This window comes from Saimiri boliviensis, chromosome 8 (genome assembly GCF_048565385.1).
Source record: "Saimiri boliviensis isolate mSaiBol1 chromosome 8, mSaiBol1.pri, whole genome shotgun sequence".
Taxonomy (NCBI): domain Eukaryota; kingdom Metazoa; phylum Chordata; class Mammalia; order Primates; family Cebidae; genus Saimiri; species Saimiri boliviensis.
The window spans coordinates 86,736,725-86,754,669 of NC_133456.1; the positions used below are offsets into that span (position 1 = coordinate 86,736,725).

Here is a 17,945-nt window from a genome sequence, read left to right on the forward strand (position 1 = left end):
GCCAATCAGGGGAAGCCGCCGGGGCCGCCTAGAGAAGAGGCTGTGCTCTGGGGCTCCGGCTCCTCAGAGAGCCTCGGCTAGGTAGGGGAGCGGAACTCTGGTGGGAGGGAAGGTGCGGTGGACTGGGGGGTTGGGTGGCTGGGGTGACCGACTAGTGGCTTGCGGGGGTTGCCTTTCCCCCGGGAACATAATGTTTGGGAACATAAACGCTGGGAGAGAAAGGGGTGGTTGGATGCGGGCGGGAGGGAGGCCCGCCCTGCGGCAACCAGAGTGGGAGGGAGAAGGGAGCGGAACATGCTCAAAACCGGCCGGAGCCATTGCTCTCGCAGAGGGAGGAGCGCTTCCGGCTTGCCTCTTGTCGCTGATTGGCCGCTTCTCCTCCCGCCGTGTGTGAAAACACAAATGGCGTATTCTGGTTGGAGTGAAGCGCCTGTCAGTTACAGCGTCGGGAGTGCGCAGCCGCCTAGCGACCCTCGCGTTGCCCCCTGGGTGGGGCGGGTAGGTAGATGGGGTGGGGAGACGCTGGGTGTGCGGGCGCGGCCGGCTTCCCGCGGCGGGAGGGGAGGGTCAGTGAAAGTGGCTCCGGCGTGGGCGTCCTCTCTCACCCTCCCCTTCCTTCGGGGGAGTCGGTTTACCCGCCGCCTGCTTGCCTTCGACACCTGATTGGATGCCGAAGCTGGGGGACCGGGTTCATGCTACTGGCTCGAGTCCCACATGAGCGAAACCACTGCGCGGGGCGCGGGGGTGGCGGAGAGGCGGGCATTGGTACGGTCCTCCACGAGGCCCAGCGCCGCAGTGTCTGGCCCCGCGCCCCTGCGCAACGTGGCAGGAAGCGCGCGCTGGAGGCGGGGGCGGGCTGCCGGCAGAGACTTATGGATGGTGGCGGCCGCGGTTCCGCCCCTGGTCCCCGCTGCCTGAAGGGCGAGACAAGCCCGATTTGCTACGGGCACTCGTGGGGGTGGAGGAGGAGCGGGGGTCGGTCCGGCTGATTTGTAGGTGGGAGGTGCATGTTCTCCAAATACCGGCGCGAGCTGCAATCCTGAGGGAGCTGCGGTGGAGGAGGCGGAGAGAAGGCCTCACCCTTCTGGGCAGGGGGTGGGGAGTGCCGCAATACCTTCATGGGAGTTCTCTGCTGCCTTCGGTCTTCTAAGGACCGCCCTGGGCCTGGAAGTAGCCCTCCCTCCGCCCTCCCAGCCCCCCGTGATCTCGTCATCGCCTCCATGTCGAGTCGCTTCTTGATTATGGGCGGGATTCTTTTGCCTAGGCTTAAAGGGGCTAGCTTGGTTCCTGGGCGTTGGCCTGCAGCGGAGTGAGCAGGTGTAAGATTTGAGGGGCGAGTCGGTTTATCTTCCCACGGTCTTGAGTTGGTGTGGAGGTTATTGTAATAAGGGTGGGGTAGGGAAATGGAGCCTAGGCATTCACCTGGGGCTGATTTTATGCAGCGAGACTGCAGATTATCACTACTTAAGATCGTTTTTGGAGTATTTTTCTAGAAATAGAGATAAATTAAGGCATGATCACCTGAGTTTTACAGCATTTGAGACCCTTGCTGCACTACCAAATTATAGCATCTGATTAAATCTTAATGGAAAAATTTTAGCCTTTGCTTCAGAAACGAGTGTTTCCCTCCCTCCACCTCTCTCCCCAGGCTCTTCCCTCTGCATTCCTACCAGGCATCTTAGCCACTCTCACTCATACGTTGATCCCATTTTCCATTTGGTGAACTTGCTTATCCAGTATTCAGACATATCGCTGGCTTTCTCTCTCTTGATCTTGGGTAACATGGTGATTCATGAAACCAGACAGATTGGTTCCATCACAAATTAAAGCTTGAGCTGGGGCTTGACTCTTAACCCATCAGCGCTTTTATTCCTCCTTAGTTCACGTTCTTGAATGTTTACCTTGGTTTTAATTTTATCTTTCCTTTGCTGGGATTCTACCCTGACCCTCTTCACGGTCCAGGTGATCTTGACTACCGCTTTACAGAGAATTGGACCTGAGGTTAGGTAGCATCTCCCTTTGTCTTCCTCTAAATTTCTGGTCTCATCAGTTAGTAACTGAGCTCAGATGCCAGTATGATAGCTTCCAAATTGCTGTCTCTGTTTAGTGTTATCTTCTGATCCATCTTACATCTTGTCAGGAAGATTGTCTTGAAGGAAGATAGAGCATGAAAATGACAGAGAAACTCCATTACTAATTTGTATTGTAATGGAGTAAACTCCTTTACTTGCTTGTATATTTCAACATTCATTGTAAAAGAAAAACCTGAAATTTACAGCAAATTGTCCAAGCCACGGGCCGCAGGGGACCCAGGACGGCTTTGAATGCGGCCCAACAGAAATTCGTAAGCACTTAAAATGTTAGGAGGTTTTTTTTGCGGGTGTTTTGTTTGTTTTTTGGGCGCACTCATCAGCCATCCTTTCTGTGGCCCAAGACAATTCTTGTAGTGTGGCCCAGGGAAGCCAAAAGATTGGACATCCCTGGTTTATAGGATGAATTCTGCCCTTGTGAATGTGATGCACAAGGTCCTGGGATAGACAACGCAATTTAACAGCTTTTTCATTTTTCACCGTTTTCTACGTATTACACAAACGTTCTCTCTCTCCTGAAGTCACGTGGAATACATTGCAGTTACCCAAATCATAGAGGCATTGTCAGTGGGGTGGTTCTTTCTGGAATGCTACCTTTGCTGCTTCTAATCCTGCAGATTCAAATGTCATCCCCTCTCCCCTTTGGTCATGCCTTTCACAGTCTGTTGTCCTATGAGCAAAACTCCCCTATTAAAAAAGCAGTTTTCTCCTGACTTCTGAGCAGTTTGTACTGCATGACTCATAGTACTTCTCAGGTTGTTGTCATTGATGATTTAAATTAACTATTCTGAGCTTTATGAGGGGACAGTTTGTTTTATCTTGTACTCCTGAGCTCCTATATACTCCGTTAAGTAAATGGAGTGAGCGACATGTAAATATCGTTACGGTTTGATATTTTATTCATCTTGAGCATTGGAAAAGTGGCTGGTAGGAATAAAGAACTGAATTTTTATTTTTTATCTAATTTAAATTGCAACTATGGACAGTGTAGCTGTAGCCAGACTTGTTATGTGGATTACAGGATACATGGACATTGTTTTCTCTTTGTACTGAGCAGTAAGGAAATAAAACCTGAAGTTCTTTGGCCGTTTAAATTTTATTTAATTGCTTGTTTTATTTTACTTTTTATGTGTTTAGCTGAAAGCTAAATCCAACCATTTTTAAAGATGTGCCTGCCTTGGACAGCAATGTGTTGAGAAAGCAAGTGTTAATGAGTTTGGATTTTTTTAAAAAAAAGCATAATGAATTTTACGGAGGTGAGATTCCATTAAACTGTTACGGGAGTTACATAATTAAATATAACTTTAATGAGGAATAGGTTTCTCTGATATAAATGAACCCAGCCCTAAATTTCAGTCCTATATGTTTTCACTTCTGGGAAACACTTGATTGGAGGAGCCCTAAGCATCATGTCTTCAGTTATAGAAAACATAACTAAGTTTTATGCTGAGGAATTATAAATAAATACCAAGATTTTAATACCAAACGCTTTTTATGTGCTAATACAATATCTTACACATTTTATTTATTTTTGAGATGGAGTCTTACCCTGTCACCCAGTCTGGAGTGCAGTGGCATGATCATGACTCACGTAGCCTTGACTTCTTGGGCTCAAGTGATCGTCCTGCCTCAGCCTCCTGTGTAGCTGGGACTACAGGCACATGCTTCCATGCCCAGTTTTTATGTGTTTTTTTTGTAGAGATGGGTTTTCCTGTGCTGTGCAGGTTGGAACTCCTGGGCTCAAGTTATCTTCCTGCCTAAGCCTCCCAAAGTTCTGGGATTACAGGCGTGAGTCATTGCCCTGGGCCATTGAATAGCCTTTTAAAAATACATTTTAATTTAAAGTTTCTCTTCAGAAAATAAGACCCTTGGGGTCAGTGGTCTTCAAACCTCCTGTGTGCAGAGACGGTTGTCTTACTTAATGCAGATTCCCAGGCCACCAAAGATGCTGAATTCTTTTGGGGAAGGTGGAACCCCACAGGGCAGGCAGTGTAATTTGGTATCTTTTCAAGTTCATTTGCTTACTCAGATAGAACCCCAGGGCTATAGTATCCCTATACCTGCCAAAAATGATTAAAATTTCAGAGAAGTTCTCAATTGTACAGTATGTGTCCCTCAATTTTTTTTCTCAAATGAACTGTTTTTTCCTCCCCCTAAAAAATAACAGAATGGGAAAACACTTTGAAAGGCAAAGAGGAATAGTAATTAATATTTTTGGAAACTTGCAGGTCAGGTTTTGTTTTTTGTTTTTTGTTTTTAACAAGGAATGTTGAAATATATTTTTGAACAAGAGAAGTTCACCTTATTTTTTGTTTCTCCTGCTTAATTGCAGTTCTTTAAAAAAGCGATTTTTCACTCCTTAGTGCTTAAGCACAGAGCTGGGAGCTCAAAAAATGTTAGTTTTGTTGGTTTATAAGTGAAATTGATTCTCAAGTAATAGCTAAGCTCAGAAAACATATCAGCAAGGCTCCTTTTTGTTGATGTGACCTTGTAGGTCACATTTAACCTACGTCAGGTCTCCTAATATTCTATTCATAGAGGAAACTGATGCCTCCTGGTCTCTGAATACATCTATCCCATCATTCACTTCTTTGGGTTTCCTGTACTAACCATTGCAATTAGCCTCTTCCTGTGCTTACTTCCTTGGGCTTTTTGTTTAAATTAACCAGCTACCTAGCTCCTTTTCAAGTAGTTACATGCTACTTCCTACACTTCTAAGACAAATTTATTAGGTATATTACACACTCCTACTTACATGAGAAAGCTGTTAAAGGTTTTGTTAGGGCTAGTGTGTGTGTGTGTGTGTGTGTGTGTGTGTGTGTAAGATTTGCAAAAGTTAAACTAGATAGGTTACTTCCATCTATTTTTTCTGAATGGGGGCTTGGTGTAATTATATAATTCTGTTTTGCAACACTACTTTGACTGTTAAGTTAGTTGTAGAGCTCCTTGTTAGGTCGCAAATCCAGAAGTCTGGTGGCTTTGGACTTTGCAGGTTGCTAACTTAGTGGCATACTAGTTTATATTAGAGGGCATACTTCTCAAGAAGACGTTTTTCCTTGTCCATGACTCTCTGTTTTTGAGATTAGATAATATATTGGATTATTAGAGAAGTGTTAGTGAGCATTGAATCAAATAGTTTTGTTTTATCTAGACCAGGGTTAAACCTAATGAATTTTCTGTTCTGTTATGGATTGTACTTTCTTAGTGACAAGAAAGACTTCCTGCCTCTGATTTTTATCACAGTCATGGTTACATTCAAGAATCCTATTTTCCAGCTTTTTTTCCTAGAGCTCAGTCATCAGTCACCTTTTGTTTTCTGGTTTGGTTTTTTTTTTTTTTCCTTTTTTAAACTTATGTAACATTGGCTTTTCCTACTAACATAGTTTCACATCATGTTTACAGAATTAGTTATTTCATCACCTAACTTATCTCACCTCTAGTTTATGGATTCTGGTAAACTCAGTCAACAGTCTTTACAGCTTCTTCTCTTTTTACTGACCTTGATTTAAAATTGAATTTCAAACGGAAGTATTGCCTACTATAACAAATAATGGTAACATATTCTAGGGAATACTATAGGCAAAAGCTAATGGAAACATAGGTAGAAGAAATGAACTAATAATAGTTATTGAATGCCTTTTGTGCACAAGACATCTGTAACTGCAGGTGTGATGGAAATAGCAAGAGAATTAGAAGTAGAGGGTTGAAGAAATGACTGAATTGCTGCAATCTCATGATCAAGTTTGAATGGATGAGAGTTGCTTCTTAGGGATGAGCAAAGAAAGTGGTTTCCTGATATGGAATCTACTAGTGAAGTTGCTGTGAACATTGTTAAAATGACAACAAACGATTTCGGATATAATAGAAACCTAGTTGATAAAGCAGTGCCAAGGTGTGAGAGCGTTGACTTCAACTTTTAAGTACTACTGGCTGGGTGTGGTTGTTCACACCTGTAATCCTAGCAGGATTGGGAGACTGAGGCAGGTGGATAGATCACTTGAGGTCAGGAGTTCAAGACCAGCCTGGCCAACGTGGTGAAACACTGTCTCTACCAAAATTAGCCAGGTGTGGTGGTGCACTCCTGTAGTCCTACCTACTTGGGAGGCTGAGGCAGGAGAATCTCTTGAACCCGGGAGGCATAGGTTGCAGTGAGCCAAGATGGCGCCACTGCACTCCAGCCTGGGGGACAGAGACCTTGTCTCAAAAACAAACAGAAAAAAAAAGTTCTGCAGGTAAAATGCTATCATGCTATCAAACAGATGAAGTCTTGTGAAAGGAAGTCAGTGTAGCAAACTTGATTGTCCTAAGAAATTGCCACAGCCATCCCAGTCTTCAACAAGCACCACCCTAATGAGTCAGTAGCCATCATTAACATTGATGCAGGACCCTCCAGCAGCAAAAAGATTGTTAGCATTTTTTAGCAGTGGAGTATTTATCAATTACATATAATACTATTGTTTACTTTTAAAACTATGGTATAGTATAACCATAACTTACACGATGCATTGGGAAACCAACAAATTCATGAGACTTGCTTTATTGTAGTGCTCTGGGATTGCGCCTGCAGTGTTTCTGAGGTCCCTACGTATTTAGTATGTTCCTTGTATATAAAACCCCATTTTACAGAGTAGGAAACTAAGGCTCAGAGTTTGAGCAATTTTCCCATAGATAACACCAGTAAATTGAGGGCTAGGGATTCAAACTCAGGTGTGAGTGGTGATTTGTATTCCTAACTAGTTTGTATACCTTTATCTGATGGAAACATTCTTTTAGGGAGTTTAATCTGGCTGTAGGATATCAGATGGGTTGTAGGGATGGAGAGATTTGAAAGCAGAGAGACCACTTAGGTGGTTGGTACTCTTACAGTAGTGTAGACATGAGGTAATGAAATTTGGCTTAACAGTAACAATGGAAGGAAGTTAAAGGATTCAGGAACGAAATGTCAGTTATTGAGTAGAGAGAATGGTCTCAAAACATCACTTTTCAAGGAAGCCATCCTTGATACCCTCATCCCTACTATACTGTATCCTCCATTTGAATGTTGTCAAAGGCTCTTCTCACAATTGTAAACAATAATTGTAATTTTGTTTTTTTCCCTACTTTAGGTTGCTCCTTGACAGCAGGACAATGCTTATGGCTTTATCCGTTGCCTAAGCTCAGAGAGGTCTTCGGGGTCAAAACTTTTCATGATAGCAAGATGCTTCCCTTTTTCAGTCATTCTCTCAGTGTTCAGAGGCTACATGATGTGTGATGCCATCCTCATTGATGTTAATGAATGGTGCTATACTTGAATTTTCTAAGGTGTGCTTAGGTAGGTTTAGGTATGCATACTTTTTAGAAATTAGTTTTTTCCCCTTTTCTCATTTTTAGAAATAGGTTATGCCTTCAGTAATCTTTGCAACCTCAATATTGTGCAATTGTTATTTTAAAATACTATAGTCTTTGTGCCTAAGCATGAACATAAGTACATTTTGTTGTGTTGTTTGTAGTGGTTTAAATATTTTCCCAAAATACCCAAAATTAAAAATTTTACAACTTTATAATTTAATAACTTTATTCTAAAATAAATCTGTATTTTTCTCTTTTAAGAATGGATCATTGGCTTAAAAAAGACTGCTTCTTATCTACTTCTCGGCTATACCATCTGTATACTAAATGCTAGAAAAACAAGATTGATTTGGAAGGACTGAAAAAAAACCTAATAGAAATATGAAACCTGTCTTTCTGCTTTGGAGATATTTACCTTACCATGTCTGCAGTAGAATAATTTTGTTCTTTTGTCTTTCTGGAGATTGAGGTTTTGCTATGTTGCCCAGGCTGCAGTGCAGTGGCTGTTCACAGGTGCCATCATAGTGAACTGCATCCTGAAACTCTGGGCTCAAGTGATCTTTCTGTCTCAACTTCCTGAGTAGCTGAACCATAGGCATGTACCACCAAGCCCGGGCTTTTAAAAAATTTTTTAAAAACAATTTTTTTTGAGACAGGATCTTGCCATGTGGTTCAGGCTAGTCTTCAGCTCGTAGCTGTGAGTGGTCCTCTTGCTTCGGGCCTCCCAAAATGTTGGGTTAACAGGCGTGAGCCACCATACCCAGCCAAAAATTTAGAGATGGGAATGGAATGATTTTAAATAGTGTTGGTGCCACCTGTGTTGTGGCATCATTTTGAAACCAATCCTTCAGATGGCTTTTTTGGGTAAGGTAATGAGTATTTTTTTTCTTTCAATAGTTTATACCTTTTTTTTTTTTTAATTGCATTTTAGGTGGTACTGAGTATTTTTTAATGCAGGTATGCTGCTACTGAAAAGAAAAACCAGGTTTGAAGCTAGAAATGTTCGAACAAGTTACCAAAGTATCTTAAAGGATAAGTTACTTTGTAATACTATAGAAACATATACAATAGCTGAAAAACATAAGTCTCACATTGCTGTATTGTATTGTTAATATTTTTGAAAATATTCTCAAATATTTTCAAGCACATTTGGTTCAATCTGCAGATGGAGAACCTGAGGCAATGGACTGACTGTGCTTACACTTTATAAATGGATGTGTGTGTGAACGTGGCTGGACTTGTTATTTGGCTTGTATTTGCCAGGCATCAACATCAATTAAAGATACTCTTATGTGAAAGCTTGGCAAGAAACACATGTCCTGAAATAATCCGAGTGTGGAATAATTTTTAAAATCTCATGGTGTATCCTAAACTATATGTTGACATTTTAAGAATGGTGATAACGCACCAGTAGGTAAAACTTCAGGCACCTTGGCAGAAACAGAGGTGGCACCAAACTATAAGTTACTGTTCACTGCAATGCATTTGTGGTGTGGACCCCCACAAGAAAAAAAAAGTTGCACTCATAAAATGTCCTTGTGAAAGCAGTGACATTTTGTTAAATTTAGACCTTTGAGTACCTAACTTTTTGAAATGGTTATGCAAGCTGAATTATCTGCTAGTTCCTTGGAGTCTAACAACTGGCAGCAGTTGTTTTCAATACTAAAATCGAAACTCGGAGTCAAAAATCAGAATTTTGGGAAAACTTGTGCCTAGTACCAGGAACTTGACAGCTTCCCAATACTTGAGATAGTGATATTGAATGTGATATGTATTTTTTTGAGGCAGAGTCTTGCTCTGTCACCCAGGCTGGAGTGCAGTGGCATGATCTTGGCTCACTGCAACCTCTGCGTCATGGGTTCAGGCAGTTCTACCTCAGCCTCTCGCGTAGCTGGGACTCCAGGCACACACCAGCATGCCTGGCTAATTTTTGTATTTTCAACAGGGACAGGGTTTTCACCGTGTTGGCGAGTGGTCTTCAACTCCTGACCTCAGGTGATCTGCCCGCCTCAGCCTCCCAAAGTGCCAGGATTACAGGTGTGAGCCACCATGCCAGGCCCACCTAATTATTTCTTCAAAAATACAACACTAAAATATTAATGCATTTGTAACTAATATTTAAAGTTTCTAATATGGTAAAAAAGTGATCTGGGGCTCTGTTTTTTAGAATGTGAAGAATTCTCTGAGGCCACAAAGTTTAAGAAATGACTACTCTATCACAACACACATATAAGTAAGTACCTGTTGAATTACCTCATGGAGTTAAAGTGACTCTTGGTATTAAACCTGAAAGGCTGGGATAACGGGCATGCTAGGACAGGAAGCAGATTTCCTCAACTTCACCATTGTAACTCATTAACAAATATGTTCAGCTAGGACAAAAAGAATTCAGGGGAGATAGGGAAGCCATTCATAAGCAAGGTGATACTTTTTGCTGTCTTTTTTCTATGCTTATCTTATTAACGAATATGAAGGACTTACAGGCTTTAATGTACTTGAGGGTTCAAAGATATTTCCAAATTTTTCCTTTTTCAGTCTTCAACTTAACCTAAGTCCTATCTGACATTGGGCCTACAGTTAAAGCAGAATTTCCTAAACTCTTAAGGGTAATCAAATGGTCCCCTTTTAAGTACTCTGGTACACTCTAGTATTCGGAGGTAACTATCTTCCCCAGTTAGATTTGTAATATATTTCTCAGTGTTTACATTTTTCCCCCTTGAATATATTTTTCATTCCCAACAACTTATCTGGTCTGTAACTCAGTCATTCCATGTTCAGATTACAGATTGCTTTCCCCATCTTTTCACATTCCTTTAGTCCAGGAGACACAGTTCGAAGGTTAAAACCAAGGTCACGCAATGAATGGGCAGCAGTGTCACATGTAACTCCAGACCTCCTGAATCCGGCCCGCAGCCCATTTCCTATTCTAGTTGCCGGACTGCAAAACACTATACTAGGAAAGAAGATGGCAGTTGCCCCCTACATACGTATCAGTCTTGTAAAACTTTTATTGGAGTATTTAAAAGGATTAAAGTTACGATGAGTCAAGCAAAAAATTTCCTTAAAAACTAAGCTAATATGCCAAAATATTTGTTCAACATGCCCACTCTGGCAGATATTGTACCAGGCATTTAGTGGAAAAAAAAAGACAACGTGGTGAAACAGACATGGTCCTTGAACTTCCTGATTCTGTGTTACTTAATTTGAGGTTTAAATGGTTTCTTTCATTAGGTGAAAAGTTTTGTTTGGCCCAAAAATAAAGCAGCTGTGAATTCTGATGCTCCTGAAAAGGCCAGTCTAGGATATGAAACCATAAACATCTTATTTCCAATTCATTATGAAGTGTGGGGTAGATCGGAGAAACTGGATGAGGATTGCTGGCTGTGCTGCTAAGGTTAATTCTGCTTTCAAAGGAAGAGTGGTATTGTGCCCTTTTATTCGAAATGGAGATATCAAAAAGTATTACGAGTAGAACTATTAAAAGACTTAATAGGGTACTGAAAATCAGTGCTGAATGCAGCCAGATGCTCCAGAATCAACTGAATACTATGATGAGTTCCACATAAAACCTCAACTACTCTTAGTTCCAGGGAAGCACCATTTTCCACAAAACTCTCAAGAAGGGCTTGTTGCAAATGGTAAAGCAATTAAATGTGAAGAGTGATCCAGGAGAAAATAAAAAACTCGTAACTCCCAAATTAAGTTTTTTCAAAGATCAGTTTTTTTCTCTTGGCTGTTTAATAAACTAGCCAACAAATAAATACTTTGAGAGGCTTGTGTTTGGTTTTGAAAAGCAACACACACCTTAGCATACTGGAAAAAAAAATTTCTTTTAATTTGGTTTGTTGGTCCCATACCCCATCTATCAATGTGGGTAACTTACAAGCAGAAATGTTTTATACTAACAATATCTTTGCAGTCCCTTTGATAATTCCTAGACCTCTATTTTAGTTCTATGTATTAATCTGAATAGATGGATACTTTAAGGCAGATGGTAAACTTTCCTATAGGTCTTACGAGATTTCGTTCTCGAAGCTGAACACCATTCACAAAATGTAATAACGCTTCATTTCTTGAGTTTGAGGTAAAGAACTTGAGCAACTGGATTAGCAAAGCTGCAAAGGCAGTGAAATGTGGCCTAAGATGTAATTAGGCTCTTTGCTTTTCCTTTGGGTCAGGGTAGTCTTGTGCTTGACAATGGAAAATAGGCTATAAAGCCTGAAAATAAAATGTTCTAAACCCCAATCTCAAAGCAGTTTTGTGGGCTTTTCACTAAGCATCTTTAAAGTATTTTAAGCAAAATTAAGCTATCATTTCAAAAGAGCTTCAAGGAGAAGCTCTACTTTCTTATAAAACTTTCGAGACTGAGTTTCGCTCTTGTCGGAGTGATCTCGGCTCACTGCAACTTCTGCCTCCTGAGTTCCAGCGATTCTCCAGCTGCAGTCTCCTGAGTAGCTGGGATTACAGGCCCCTGCCAACCATATCTGGTTAATTTTTGTATTTTTAGCAGAGACAGGGTTTTGCGACGTTGTCCAGGCTGGTCTCGAACTCAATCTCAGGTGATGCGCCTGCCTTGGCCTCCCAAAGTGCTGGGATTACAGGAGTGAGTCACTGTGCTTGGCCATGTAAAACTTAAGTTCCATCACATTACATTCACACCTTTTGCTAACCAGGACGAAGAGCCTTGAACAGGTTTTATTAAAGAGTGCAGACTGCACTTTTGTTAATACTATTTTTCTCTCTAAGTTCTTTATGCTAACATTTCCAGTGGTGGGAACTACAAGTACTACTAGTCATCTTCATTCTTTGCATTACCAAAGAGTTCCTCTTTCTCCATCTTGTTCTGAAGGATGAACAAAAGCTTCAGGTGTACGTAACAGAACATAAACTGCAGCACGAAGACCACCAATGTTCACCCAGACTGTATCCACCTTTCGCCATACATGTCGCATTCCAGATAATGCCTGTGTACACACAAAAAGCGTAAAAATTAGGTTGACAAGCTACTTTTACACCAACCAGGATTCTTAGCTGCCAGGTAAGAAACCTCAGGGGAAGAGAAGACAAAGCCTATCCAACATCCACAAATCCCAAAAAGATCTGAAAAGTTGCCACAGGCTGAGATTTTGAGCTAATTTTATAGCACCTTGGTAAAGCACTTTGTGTCTTGAGTGAGTAGTACAGCTCGGCCTGTGGTAGGTGTGCAGACACGGCTCATCTCCCGTAGGCAAGCTGGATAAAGGTTCCAGTTTCTCTTCTTGGATCCTATCCTATAATAGAAGATCTAATGAGTCAAACACTTGCAAAAGATACAAAATTGAGGACCATATTAAACAAAAGTTTCATGCATCCTGAGTCTTGAAAAATGCTGTATTTTTAGAAACCAGACCTTTGCCATTACATGTCAATGAAATAAGCTGAGTTAGTAAACTGCTTAGAATGCTGAATCAAAAGTTTTTTTGGACAACTATGTCAGTTATATAACTTGTCCTCTTAGTGAGTAAAATAAGCAGTCAAACTATAAACCAAACAAGTGATCAGAAATCACTGAGGCCCGGTGTGGTGGCTCATGCCTGTAATCCCAGCAGTTTGGGAGGCTGAGGTGGGTGGATCACCTGAGGTCAGGAGTTCAAGACTAACTCGGCCAACAGGGTGAAACCCATCTCTACGAAAAATACAAAAATTAGCCGGGCCTGATAGCACATGCCTATAATCCCAGCTACTCAAGTGACCGAAGCAGGAGAATCACTTGAACCCGGGAAATGGAGGTTACAGTGAGCCAAGACCATGCCACTGCACTCCAGCCTTGGTGACACAGCAAGACTCCTTGTCTCAAAAAATAAATAAATAAATAAATAAAAATAAATAAAAATTTATGTTGAGAAACAGAATCAAGTCTTCTACCACCTTTTTGTGTAAAATATGTCAAGAATGGGCTAGAAAGTGAATTACAGGTAATTTAAAAATGAACTCCCTAGGCCGGGCATGGTGGCTCACGCCTGTAATCCCAGCACTTTGGGAGGCCGAGGTGGGCAGATCACGAGGTCAAGAGATCAAGACCATCCTGGCCAACATAGTGAAACCCTGTCTACTAAAAATATAAAAATTAGCTGGACGAGGTGGTGCATGTCTGTAGTCCCAGCTACTCGGGAGGCTGAGGCAGGAGAATTGCCTGAACCTGGGAGGTGGGGGGTTGCAGTGAGCCGAGATCGCGCCACTGCACTCAAGCCTGGTGCCTGGCACCTGGCGATAGAGCAAGACTCTGTCTCAAAAAACAAACAAACAGAACCTCCTATGATGGTCAGGATTCAAAATGTAGTTAATACATTCCTGAGAGTTGTCAGAAGAAACATAATGGGTGAATCCATCATAATGTTAAGTGAAAAATAGCTCTGCTAAGTCTGCTAAAATTAATTTTCTTTTCCTGACTTAGAATAAGAACAAGGAAAATAATGACATGTTTAGAAGACAAGCAGATACTAGTATAACGAGTGAAAGTAAAACTCATTAAAAAAACCCAACCAGTTCTCACCTTTTTCCAAATGGCAAATCTGTTACAATAATATCCACAGAGCCAGTTCTCAATGGCAGATTGCAGATATCCCACTGAACAGCATCTATGGGCAAGCCCCAGGATGGTTTGCTGTGGGGACAAAGGAAAGGTACTTCAACATATTGTGAAGTGTAAAATTGTTAAAACAATTTTTTTTTTTCTGAAAAGAGATGCTACAGCAAAATATAAAATGCTAAGACTATCAGTGATAATATCAACCTATTACAAATTTAAGAAGTGGCATGGGCCAGGTGCCGTGGCTCAAGCCATAATCCCAGCACTTTGGGAGGCTGAGGCGGGTGGATCACAAGGTCAAGAGATCGAGACCATCCTGGTCAACATGGTGAAACCCCGTCTCTACTAAAAATACAAAAAAGTAGCTGGGCATGGTGGCACATGCCTGTAATCCGAGCTACTCAGGAGGCTGGGGCAGGAGAATTGCCTGAACCCAGGAGGCGGAGGTTGCAGTGAGCCGAGATCACGCCATTTCACTCCAGCCTGCGTGACAAGAGCGAAACTCCGTCTCAAAAAAAAAAAAAAAAAAAAAAAAAAAAGTGGCATGAAGATAAAAAAATAGAAGGTCAGGCTGGGCACGGTGGCTTGTGCCTATAATCTCAGCACTTTCAGGGGCTGAAGTGGGATGATCACTGGAGACCAGGAATTTGAGACCAGCTGAACAACATAGTGAGACTTCATCTCTAAAACACTTTTTAAAAAGTTAGCAAGGTATGGTGACACACACCTATAATCCCAGCTACTCAGGAGCCTTAAGGTGGGAAGATCACTTGGGCCCAGAGGTTGAAACCTGCAGTGAGCTAGGACTGTGCCGCTGTACTCCAGCCTGGGTGACAGAGCAAGACTCCATCTCAAAAAAGAAAAAAGAACAAACTGAAAATATGATTGTAATGCAAAGAGAACTGCAAAAGGCAACTTTAAAAACGATGTCGAAGACCGGGCACGGTGGCTCATGCCTATAATCCCAGCACTTTGGGAGGCCAAGGCAGGCAGATCATGAGGTTGAGTTCAAGACCAGCCTGACCAACATGGGGAAACCTCATCTCTACTAAAAATACAAATATTAGCCAGGCATGGTGGAGCATGCCTGTAGTCCTAGCTACTTGGGAGTCTGAGGTAGGAGAAGAGCTTGAACCTAGGAGGCAGAGGTTACAGTGAGCCAAGATGACTCCACTGCACTCCAGCCTAGTGACAGAGTGAAACTCCTGTCTTTAAAAAAAAAAAAAAAAAAAAAAGCCAAAGCAGTGAATTACATCATGGGGTGACTTAAGTGAAGAATAAAGTTTGTACAACTATTTAGTAATAACAAGAGACCTTAAAAGAAAAACAGATGGCCGGGCGCGGTGGCTCAAGCCTGTAATCCCAGCACTTTGGGAGGCCGAGGCGGGTGAATCACGAGGTCGAGAGATCAAGACCATCCTGGTCAACATGGTGAAACCCCGTCTCTACTAAAAATACAAAAAATTAGCTGGGCATGGTGGCACGTGCCTGTAATCCCAGCTACTCAGGAGGCTGAGGCAGGAGAATTGCCTGAACCCAGGAGGCGGAGGTTGCGGTGAGCCGAGATCGCGCCATTGCACTCCAGCCTGGGTAACAAGAGCGAAACTCTGTCTCAAAAAAAAAAAAAAAAAAGAAAAGAAAAACAGATATGTAGCAGCCGGGCATGGTGGCTCACGCCTATAATCCCAGCACTTTGGGAGGCCGAGACAGGTGGATCACGAGGTCAAGAGATCGAGACCATCCTGGTCAACATGGTGAAACCCCGTCTCTACTAAAAATACAAAAAAAAAAAAAAAAAAATCTGGGCATGGTGGCGCACGCCTGTAATCTCAGCTACTCAGGAGGCTGAGGCAGGAGAATTGCTTGAACCCAGGAGACAGAGGTTGCGGTGAGCTGAGATCGCACCACTGCACTCCAGCCTGGGTAACAAAAGCGAAACTCCGTCTCAAAAAAAAAAAAAAGAAAAACAGATCTGTAAAGACTAAGAAAACAGTTAAGGTAAATATAGATTACAGAAGACAATGAATAATAATAAATACAAAGGATTTAAATCCTCCCCATTAAGACAAAGCAACTGGTTTAAGAAAACAAAATAGCCGGGCACGGTGGCTCAAGCCTGTAATCCCAGCACTTTGGGAGGCCGAGGCGGGTGGATCACGAGGTCGAGATATCGAGACTATCCTGGTCAACATGGTGAAACCCTGTCTCTACTAAAAATACAAAAAATTAGCTGGGCATGGTGGCGTGTGCCTGTAATCCCAGCTACTCAGGAGGCTGAGGCAGGAGAATTGCCTGAACCCAGGAGGCGGAGGTTGCGGTGAGCCGAGATCGCGCCATTGCACTCCAGCCTGGGTAACAAGAGCGAAACTCTGTCTCAAAAAAAAAAAAAAAAAAAGAAAAGAAAAACAGATATGTAGCAGCCGGGCATGGTGGCTCACGCCTATAATCCCAGCACTTTGGGAGGCCGAGACAGGTGGATCACGAGGTCAAGAGATCGAGACCATCCTGGTCAACATGGTGAAACCCCGTCTCTACTAAAAATACAAAAAAAAAAAAAAAAAAATCTGGGCATGGTGGCGCACGCCTGTAATCTCAGCTACTCAGGAGGCTGAGGCAGGAGAATTGCTTGAACCCAGGAGACAGAGGTTGCGGTGAGCTGAGATCGCACCACTGCACTCCAGCCTGGGTAACAAAAGCGAAACTCCGTCTCAAAAAAAAAAAAAAGAAAAACAGATCTGTAAAGACTAAGAAAACAGTTAAGGTAAATATAGATTACAGAAGACAATGAATAATAATAAATACAAAGGATTTAAATCCTCCCCATTAAGACAAAGCAACTGGTTTAAGAAAACAAAATAGCCGGGCACGGTGGCTCAAGCCTGTAATCCCAGCACTTTGGGAGGCCGAGGCGGGTGGATCACGAGGTCGAGATATCGAGACTATCCTGGTCAACATGGTGAAACCCTGTCTCTACTAAAAATACAAAAAATTAGCTGGGCATGGTGGCGTGTGCCTGTAATCCCAGCTACTCAGGAGGCTGAGGCAGGAGAATTGCCTGAACCCAGGAGGCGGAGGTTGCGGTGAGCCGAGATCGCGCCATTGCACTCCAGCCTGGGTAACAAGAGCGAAACTCCGTCTCAAAAAAAAAAAAAAAAGAAAACAAAACAATATACAGGTTAGGAACTGAAGGTAAGTCAAAGGTTATCAGCAAAAATTAGGGATTTAATTGACATTTAATGAAGAATTTAAGAAAAAATGCAATAAAGGCAATCAATACATAATTTTTAAAGGTATGTATAAAATATGTATTATAACTGCGTATCAATAACTGCACAAAACAAAGGAAAAGGCAAAAAACATTAAAAAAAGTAAAATGGATAGAAATGTATGGGTTGAACAGACAAAAAGTATAGGTATAAACAAGATAAAATATTCAGAAGCTAGAAAAGAAAATTTGTTTAAATGTTCTTCAGTTTGAATTAAAAAAGACTGGCCATATACTAGGCTCAAAGAAACTCCATGAAACAACCATTCGAAATTAATTCATCACAATAAAATAAATTAGTATTTAAGAAAATTCAAAGCAGTTTCCTGGAAGATGCAGACTCTTGGGTCCAATCCCAAACCACTGAATGAGATCTGTGTTAACAGTACCCCCAGGTGATTCACATGTACACTAATGTTTGAAAAGCACTGTCCTAAGAAATTAGATCAGAGAGAAATATAACTATAGAAAGTAACAAAAATAGAGAAGAGGCTATATAAACGGTAGCATTTCTATATGATGGAATTTATATAGTGACTTAAAAAGACTGCGGTCTGGGTGTGGTGACTCATGCCTCTAATCCCAGCATTTTGGAAGACTGGGAGGATCTCTTGAGGCCAGGAGTTTGACATCAGCCTGGACAAAACAGCAAGAACCCCATCTCTACAGAGTTTAAAAAATTAGCTGGGCATGG

At 42.0% G+C, this 17,945-nt stretch overlaps 1 protein-coding gene and 1 long non-coding RNA gene across 8 annotated transcripts in view; one reads left to right on the forward strand and one right to left on the reverse strand.

Moving 5' to 3' along the window:
• On the forward strand, positions 1 to 16,008 carry LOC141585430 (uncharacterized). 2 transcript variants are annotated; one of them, XR_012518889.1, is made up of 2 exons: positions 1 to 81; positions 7,196 to 16,008. It is a non-coding gene; the product is annotated as an uncharacterized LOC141585430 (long non-coding RNA). The 2 variants fall into 2 exon arrangements; XR_012518890.1 differs by lacking the exon at positions 1 to 81 and adding an exon at positions 104 to 498.
• The window catches only part of THUMPD3 (THUMP domain 3 tRNA guanosine methyltransferase), a 27,032-nt gene continuing 20,316 nt past the window's right edge, over positions 11,230 to 17,945 (reverse strand). For 3 of the 6 annotated variants that reach the window (XM_074404855.1, XM_074404854.1, XM_074404856.1), the window contains 4 exons: positions 14,714 to 14,836; positions 13,951 to 14,061; positions 12,565 to 12,688; positions 11,230 to 12,382 (listed from right to left, as the gene is read on the reverse strand). In XM_074404855.1, the coding sequence (XP_074260956.1) occupies positions 12,230 to 12,382; positions 12,565 to 12,688; positions 13,951 to 14,061; positions 14,714 to 14,836 (511 nt within the window). In that variant the 3' untranslated portion in view covers positions 11,230 to 12,229. The remainder of the gene's footprint in view (positions 12,383 to 12,564; positions 12,689 to 13,950; positions 14,062 to 14,713; positions 14,837 to 17,945) is intronic. The other 3 variants (XM_010337843.3, XM_039478575.2, XM_039478574.2) reach the window with 1 other exon arrangement.